Source organism: Ipomoea triloba, chromosome 8 (assembly GCF_003576645.1).
Source record: "Ipomoea triloba cultivar NCNSP0323 chromosome 8, ASM357664v1".
In the NCBI taxonomy this organism is placed as follows: Eukaryota; Viridiplantae; Streptophyta; class Magnoliopsida; order Solanales; family Convolvulaceae; genus Ipomoea; species Ipomoea triloba.
In genome coordinates, this window is record NC_044923.1 from 18,610,187 (window position 1) to 18,619,572 (window position 9,386).

The following is a 9,386-nucleotide window of genomic DNA, read 5'->3' on the forward strand; positions in this document are numbered from 1 at the left end:
ATTAGACTTAAAACCCAATAATTAATCTGATTAATTTTCCTACCTTCTATAGACTTTAAAAACAGATTAGGGCGGGGGGAGATGAGATGGAAAATTGGCAGCCACATAATATTAGTTATCAAGTAGGCATATTCATACATTGATGGATGAGAGGAGAATGGAGCTGAGGAAAGAGCACCAACACCGCTAATCTTCCTTCAATGGCTTTCGCTGCCAGCCGCCAATAACATCCTGCTTTTTCTCTTCCAATCACACCAGAATTGAAGCAGATGAGCTGCTGATGCAGCTTGCTATTATTATTATCTGGTAAATATGAATACTGGTAATATTAATATTATTATTCCCCCTTCTTCTCCAAGGCTACCCAATTCCTTAATTCCGCCGCATAATACCAGTCATACTCCTCCACAATATTCCAAAAAGAAGACCAGTAATGGCAGTTTTCAATTGCTGAGCACCACCTCCAAATTGTCTGCCATTCAATGTAGTCAAAGCAGTGGCGGCGGCCTTTTGGCTGCGCCACCCACATCCCTCACAAACGGTATGTATGTATGTATGTATGTATGTATGTATGTATAATAATGACATGATATGATTTCATACTCTATTATTACAGCACTGATCTGAGCACTGCACTTTATTTTGTGAGTAGGTTGGGCAGCGTTTGCAAATAAGGTGAGTGGTGAGTGGGATGGATTCGGAGCAGATTTCACGGAGCAAGGGAAGCCAATGGAGTTGCCGGAATCTGTTGTCCCTGAAGCCTACAGGGAGTGGGAAGTGAAGGTTTTTGATTGGCAGACTCAGTGCCCCACTCTCGCTCATCCCTCTAATTTCTCTTTCGACTACAAGTTGATTCGCCTGCTTCCTACCGTCGGCTGCGAAGCCGACGCAGCCACAAGGTACAGCGTCGACGAGAGGAGCATCACAACTTCTTCTTGTACTGCTTTTGCATATCATCCTACCACCGGATGCTATGTTGCTGCCTGGGCTGCTTCTACATTGGAGTTGGAATTGGAGCATTGCTTGATTGACCCTCGAGATAAAGAGTCTAGGGTTCGAATCATTCAAGTCCTCCGCTTATTACGTGGTAATGATGATTCTAACCCAACCCCGCTGCTGGAATTGAAGACTGTTAAGGTATTCCGCGAGCAGTGGTACGGCCCATTCCGTGACGGGGACCAGCTGGGTGGCTGCGCCATTAGAGACTCCGCATTTGCATCTACTCCACCTTTGGACGCTTCCCAGATCACTGGTGTTTGGGAAGGCCCCATAGCCACTGCCACCTTCCTTAACTCTCCTCCTAAGGTCCCTCTCTTCAACCACATCAAATCAAATCATGTTCTCTATTACTCTAAATACGATTTATATGACTAGTTACTACAGTATATATATCAATCTCTTATACCTAGTGTATTTCTTCATTCATTCCTCTTCCTCGCAGAATGTTGACATCCAAGAAGTCAATGAGGGCTCAACAATGGTTACAGTTCGAGACAAAGCAGCCAATCTGGTATTGCTCCCAAAGCAACTTTGGTGCTGCTTAAAGGACACCGAGATTAGCGGGGAAACTTGCTGTGAAGCCGGATGGCTGTTGGATAAAGGAAGCGCCATCACCTCCAACTGCATCTTGTCTAAAACAGGGGACTTGAAGGCAAGTACTCTACTAAGCAATCCCTTTGTTATTTTATTTACTTACTACTGCTAGTACAGTACCTACAATTAATTAAAGTGCTCGCTCCCATTCTTACTTATATTCACTTGTTTTGGTTAATAATTAAATTTTCAGCAAGTTGCAATAGCGTATCAACATGCAACTCCAGAATCAGTACCACAGTAACATGGCAAACAAGTTGCAGTAATTCAATACATCTCATGCTGTGGCCCTAGCTTGGATGCACATACAAACTTGCTCGCTTTTCATTTCTTTGAGTTTTCCTTTCTTGCATACCATATAGTTTAGAATGGAATGCAACATCAAAATCACTGGTTGATTGGTATGTATATATGAATGCATGTATGACTGAAATACTTACTTAGTATGATGAACAAAGAAAAGAACAAGGGGGTGGGGCAAAGCATATTACAGCAAGTAAACTAAGAGTGCGTGCAAAATAATTTAAAGGTCAATATCTTCAATGCTGCAGAAGGTGACAATTTAATACCTTAAAAGTAGCTGAAACAATTTCTTTCATACACTGGATGGAGTCTACAAAGTTTACAACAATTTCTGCAGGCATATGGCAACTCAAGGGAAAGCATGCGCGCATAACAAAAGCTCTGCTGCATCATCATCTGCCATCAATCCTGTACACCCTACAAAACACCCACCAATAAAAACCATAATTGAATCTTGCTCTTGTGCTTAAAGTGATCTAATCTTTCAGCCAAAGGGCACAATTAATTTTCTTCTTCATATACGTGGCAAAGAAAGTTTGATCAATTATTAATTCAAGATTTTTTTATTTTTGCAAAAGTACCTATAGATGACGTGTCTTTTCAAAAGCTAATGAGCTCCTGGTGCATCTCTCATACTGATATTCACACTGTTTCGCATAGTTCGTCTTCCAATACCTGCATTTCCTTTTGTCATCATAGCAACAAACTCCCCATAATCAATCCGCCCATCCTGGGAAACAAGACCCACCAAAAAGCCAATGTAAGAAAGTATAGAAGAATCGGATACAAGGGAGTAAGTTGTTAGTCCAGAAATCAAGACAACATTTGTAGATATAATTCATGCAGAGAGAATTGTCACATTTAGAATTAGAATACATAGCATGATCATAAAACAGTGAAGAACCATTTTTAGAATATATTTTCTCAAGTAATTAAATTATTTAAATGAAAGTGACTAATGCCCCTGCACCAATAGGGGAATCAGAGAGCAGTGATAGTCACTTCAGTTATGCATATTATATAATAATAAATCAGGTGCAAAGAATACACAGCTTTAAAAATTGTTAATACTCCAACTTAACTTACATTATCTTGATCCACTTCTCTGATTATATCTTCAAAGAAAACATCTGTCATGTTATGTTCTACACAAGCTTGCTGGAGCTCATCAACTGTAATATAACCACTTCCATCCTTGTCAAAATATTGAAATGCTGCAACAAGATGTTCTTCACGTTCTAATTTGTTAAGGTGAATTGTCGCTGCTACGAATTCTCCATAATCTATGGTTCCACTGTTATCCACATCAGCCTGTCAAATTTTAGAAATACTTCAGCCAATTTTATGACTCAAATGATCTTAAAGGAATCTTCAGCACAGAAAGGATCAAAGTGGTCTGTCTGGGCAATAATCAAAAGTGCAACAAAAACCTTTTAAAAGTGCACAATATGATCGTTGTAAGTGCACAAGTTCGTATGTTCACATCTGGGCGCAGTTTTTAATTTGATCCGTTACCTATGTTCACATCTGAGTGCACAGTTGCACAGTTGGTGAAATCTAAACCATTGATCTCAAGCATTCAATGGCCCAGATCTGTCTACACGGACTCATGGGAAAGGATGGACTCATGAGTATATATATATATATATATATATATATATATATATATATATATATATATATATATATATATATAGGGACGGTTTCAAGTGAAAAGGAAGCCGCAGGTGAAACGTGCGGTTGCATCTGAGCCATTCATCAACTCATCTTTAAAAAAAAAAATTTGCCACATGCGATCCACAACAATGTGCACTGGAAGGCACAACAATGTGCTCTGGAAGGCATAACAATGTGCACTGGAAGGTAAAAATGTGCACGGTAAAGCACAAAAATATGCAACAACTATTGAAAATACTAAATTTAATACATGATCTTCACCACGAATCATAAAAGATCATAATATTCAACTAAAATTAGTAATTAGTGAGTCATTCGATATCAAATGCTCTTTAAATATATATATATATATATATATATATATATATAACACCTAAGATCTTAAAGGTTGAAGGCATAACAATGTGCTCTGGAAGAAGGGACAATGTGCACTAGAACTCTAGAAAGGCAAAAATGTGCACGGTAAGTAGAAAAATATTAAACAACTATTGAAAATACTAAATTTAATGCATGATTTTCAACACAAATCATAAAATATCACAATATTCAACTAAAATTAGTAACTAGTGATTCATTCATGATCAAATGCTCTTTAAATATATATATATATATATATATAACACATATGATCCAAAAATTGGAAGGCACAACAATATGCACTGCAAGGCACAACAATGTGCTATGGAAGAAGGGAAAAAGTGCTCCCAAAAAAAATTAACTTACACAAAATTACCATAATACCACTGCGTTTTTTTTTTAAAATTGTTTCATTCTGAACATTGATCTGAACTGAATCAAGGGATGAGATTACATCTTATTTCTCACCTAAGGTTTCTTTTTCACTTGATCTGTTGTCTATATATATATATATATATATATATATATAATTTCTTTCAGATCCCCATTCCAAACCATTGAGTATCATTTTTCTTACAAGACTTAGCATTCAAAAGCAATAAAGGTCCCTGGATGACCTCACTCTTAATCTAATAAGAGTTTCGTCTCCTTCATTCATGAGCTGCAAATGACAGTTCAACATCACCCCAATAAGCCAGGGCATAGATTGTCCTCCAACAAAGGAACCTAGATGCCACCACTTAAGACTTGAAAAACCGGAGGTCAGCTTTATTTATATAATGTATTTATTTTTTGTTATTTCCCTGTTGTTCATAGGTTCCTAGCCATAATGCACTTAATCAACATTCTGAAGGAGTGAACTTTGAAGACTCAAGCTTACAGTTGAGTTTAATTTTACCAAAATGTAGGGTTTAAACATTCGCATATCCTATTGTATCAAGAACACCAAGAATGGAGTGTCTGACATGCATGCCAATTTTTTTTTTCCTGTTTTATTTATTTAATTTATTTTTTTGTTGTGTTGACATGAGTTTGGCCACACTGCATATCCACCTAAACTGCCATTTCAGGCTGTATAGGTCCTCAGACGATCGATCAGGTTATAACTTGCCAGAGATGTATGAGAAAGATTTCTAAAAAATACTGTTACCATAAAATTGTCTTACCGCATCCATTAGTTCTCGTATTTCTGTATCCTTTAAAGTAGACCCATATTTTCTTAAACCAGCTTTGAGTTCATCAAATGTAATTGCACCACTATTATCAGTATCCATGGCCTTAAACATCTCCCTTAAACCAGCAATCTCCTCTTCTGATAGGCTTTCTGCTATTACCTAGAACAAGCGCGTAAGTGCATAACTAAACTTCAGTGTTTGCATTGTTTGATAATATCTTGCCCTCAAACAAGGTTATCATTTCAAATATTTGATTTTATTGAAGAATCTTCGAAGTCGGGGGAAGAAAAAAACTAATTGCATGTACTAACTTTTGATACGTACCCGTAAGGCCATCTTCTTCAACTTGTTCATAGCTGAAAACTGTTTAAGGCGAGAAAGTACAGCTGGATCCAATGCTCTATCAGGAGCAACACCATTCTCACAAATCCAAGGGTGGCCTATGGAAGTATACAAATTTAATTTTAAAATAAAAATAAAAATGATGATGATGATGATAACAACAATACTAATAATAATATTGAAATCTGGTCCATTTTGAGGCAAGCGAAATTAACTCCCTATAGTTTCATAATCGACAATTAATGTAAGTTCCTTCACAGTTTCACTTCAAACCTTAAAAACCTCCCTTGCAACTTCTGTATTAAAGTGGCAAGGTTGAATAAAACCGCTAGGTAAGTCCAAATAGGAAATCTTGATAATGTGTTCCATCTACCATTATGTCATTGTGGGGAAAAGGATTCACCAACAACTGCTATCAACCAATCACTGACCAACCACAGTCCACCATGCAACTCAATCAGACCCAATAGATGGACCATTGAGCACTAGCAAACAGAACTTCAGTATAGACTATCAAAAAGTATGCAATGGCCCTAATGCAACTAAGGTATATCACATATGATTCTCTTTTTCAAAGATCTCGAAAAGAATGCTCACGCATATACGAATATACAGGAGTGGCTTAATGCAGCTCTTTAAAAAATGTATTCATGTTAAATTAACAAATAGAGTAGTAGTCAATTAGAGAGAAACATACATAATACTTCATGGGCAGTTAAGCGCTCAGAAGGCTGCATGCACAACATCTTCCGGATTAGATCCTTTGCACTGTTTGAAATTATGGGCCAAGGATCTGATTCAAAATCAATGTCACCTTTCAAAACTGCATCGAATATCCCTTGCTGTGTTTCTGAAAAAGATATGCAGTAAGTTACAGTACACGGAAAATAAAGAATAATATTCCTATACTACATAATATTATTACACATACCAGCCCAAAAGGGCGGCACACCGCTTAACAGTATATAAAGTATGACCCCTGCTGTCCACACATCTGCTTCTGGACCGTAATTCTTCGTAAGCACCTCAGGAGCAACATAATATGGGCTTCCAACAACATCAGTGAAAATTTGGCCTGAAACATTAAGAATACGGCATTAAAACCAAATTAAAACTTAGGTGTTGTTTCTTCGATTGAAACCAACAGAAGAGAAAGCTTGCAGTGATAACAGATCAGTCATGTGAAAATCATCTAAGGAACACCACTGACACCATTCCACAATTAGGATCTATGATTTCTTGTAGTCATTATGACGATTCAATCTAAGATTGGGATTTCAGTCAAACAGAAGAAGTTTTCAAAGATAATAAGCCATTCATGAGACAATAATCAAACAAATACCACTGGCACGGTGGCAACAAACCATGATTAGGATTTATGATGTTTGAAGTTATCAGATGCCAGTAATACATCAATCACAGGATATAAGCATATAGTGTGAAAACATAAATACAGGAAATAAGATGGAAAAAAGAATCAGAAATAAATAACCTGGATTGAAAAAAACCGAGAGTCCAAAATCAATTGCTTTAAGTGAGAAATCATCATCCTTGTTAACCAATAAGAAATTTTCTGGTTTGAGATCTCTATGCATAACCCCAAGTGAGTGGCATGCCTCAACAACTCCCACAATTATCTTAGTCAATTCAGCAGCCTTTCTCTCACTGTAGTGACCACGGTGAATAATGCGATCAAACAATTCACCACCACTACATAATTCCATAACAATATGAACATATAAAGGGTCCTCATAAGCCCCCTTGATACTAACAATGTTTTTGTGACCAGCCAAATGGTGCATTATCTGAATTTCCCTCCTAACATCCTCTACATCTTCTTTGGAGATCAACTTCCTCTTTGAAATAGACTTACAAGCATACTCAATACCAGTGGAAATCTCGGTGCAGAGAAAAGTGGTGCCAAACTGACCTTGGCCTAATTTACGTCCCAATGTGTAAAGATCGCGAATGTTAGCAGTCTTGTGACCTAGAACGTAGTAAGCCTGGTTGTTGGTGGAACGATTCATGATGCTGTCCCTTTTGGCACTGATGATAGAGAGGTGCTGATCTTGTTTGGGATTGGGTTGGGTATCTCCAGTAAGATCTTTGTTCTGGGAAGAGGTCAAGCTGGTAGGGGAGGTATAATTAGCAGAAGAGTCAGAATGGCCTGAAGAAGGGTTACGCTTGGAGATGGAATGATCTTGGGGCTTGGCGTAGCCCTGAAAGTTTTTGCCTCCTAAAAATCCACGGCATGTATTGCCCATGAAACAATCACAGCTCAGCAAGTTGACAACTTTATCATCGTCCAGTGTTTTTCCGAATCAAGATTACCTTGCTGGAAAAGACAGAGAGCCAAGGAATAAGGTACTGAACTCCGAGCTCAGATCAAAGAATATAAAGGTTCAAAGCGCTTTGCAAGTTAAAATGTAAAGTCCATTTTTAAAAAAAATCTAATTTGTTTTAATTTTTACAAAAATAAAAAACGTAATCCAACCAAAAGTAAAGCTATTCCTTAAGGGGTACGTATTCTCCAAACCAGATCGGCTAAAAAAATATCATAACCAATTTATCCATTCATAGGGGAATCAGATATCCAGCTCAAAATTTTCTTTTTGGGGGGCAGATGACAAGGATAATCAGATCTATTCATAGGATACCTGAGTGTACATATACGTACCGAGGAGGAACTAAAGGAGAAAAGTGCGATGATCTATCTGATTTCGTAGGAGATTTAGGACGATGTAGGTGTAGCGCTGACCTGAAGTGGCTGCTGTGGATGAGTCGCTGCGGTTGACGATGACGGAGAGTAGAAACCATTCAAATAAATGGATGATGATCACAGATCACTTCACCTCCATTTCCGGGTTGACATTTAAATATTTCCCTTTAGATCAGATAAATCATAAATATATATATACGATGACTCCCTACTTCAATCAATCATCAAATGCTCTACGTATTACTTATTACTCCGTACTTCCATACATAATAGGTGTTTTTTTAAAAAAAAATTAATTCCTTTCAAAAAAAAAAATATAATGTTAGCCGATGCAGCCGTGTCTTAAAAATTCTCAACACAAACCGTGATAACTAGATCCATAATGATATCTGAGCTAATAGCCTTAGACAAATGTTGCGAAGAGGTTGAATGGCTACACCATTTTCTCAATGATATTCCAAGTTGAGAAAAATTTGTACCTCTAATTTGTGTGCATTGTGATAGTCAGACTACAATTGGGATAGTGCATAATAACATTTATAATGGTAAGTCTAGACATAGATGTTGTAGACATAAAAGTGATAAAACTATTAAGTAGCTTCTCACAATGTGTGTTATCTCAATTGACTACGTAAAGTCAAAAGATAACATAATTCGTTAACCAAATGGTTAAATAGAGAGTTATTTAAGAAGTTGTTTAAGGTTTATGATACCCAACCTAGTTGGCACATAAATTTAATGGGATAACTAAATTATGGAATGAAGTGTGTCATTGTAGGAGTCTCGAACTCCAAACTACTCCTCGTTAGAACAACGACTCCTGCATGAGGCTATTATGCTTATATGCTCTAATGATTCGAAGTAATGGTTGACATAAGTGAAGTATGCCGAATACTTGGAAAAGAATCATCTATGTGAGAGAAAAGTGAAGTCACTTCATTCAAAAGAGAATTGATAGGACTCAATGCTTTAGAAACTCGTGCAGAACTAAAAAACGATATTCCATTGACAAAATATGCACACCCATAAGATTGACAAAATATGCACACCCATAAGAACATAATATAGGTTAGAAGGTATGTGTAAAATATATCATTGTTTACACAAATGGTAGTACGATTCGAAGATATTGCGTTCTACCGAGCATCCAATAAAGTATATCTTTACAAGGGAATGTTCAAAGAGTAACTAGGGGTGAGCAAAATATCGGTTAACCGCCC

At 37.1% G+C, this 9,386-nt stretch overlaps 2 protein-coding genes across 2 annotated transcripts; one reads left to right on the forward strand and one right to left on the reverse strand.

The window, feature by feature from the left end:
- The first annotated feature begins 126 nt into the window (after positions 1-126).
- Positions 127-2,039, forward strand: LOC116027783. Its single transcript, XM_031269529.1, has 4 exons — positions 127-541; positions 653-1,305; positions 1,442-1,651; positions 1,787-2,039. Exons 1-4 carry the CDS (start codon positions 313-315, stop codon positions 1,835-1,837), a joined length of 1,143 nt encoding a protein of 380 aa, XP_031125389.1. The 5' UTR covers positions 127-312; the 3' UTR covers positions 1,838-2,039.
- A 62-nt stretch (positions 2,040-2,101) lies between these two features.
- Positions 2,102-8,350, reverse strand: LOC116027782 (calcium-dependent protein kinase 5-like). Its single transcript, XM_031269527.1, has 9 exons — positions 8,125-8,350; positions 6,940-7,782; positions 6,379-6,522; positions 6,145-6,297; positions 5,430-5,545; positions 5,097-5,264; positions 2,983-3,207; positions 2,478-2,626; positions 2,102-2,313 (listed from the first exon to the last, which is right to left on the reverse strand). Exons 2-8 carry the CDS (start codon positions 7,709-7,711, stop codon positions 2,504-2,506), a joined length of 1,701 nt encoding a protein of 566 aa, XP_031125387.1. The 5' UTR covers positions 7,712-7,782; positions 8,125-8,350; the 3' UTR covers positions 2,102-2,313; positions 2,478-2,503.
- Positions 8,351-9,386: the final 1,036 nt, after the last annotated feature.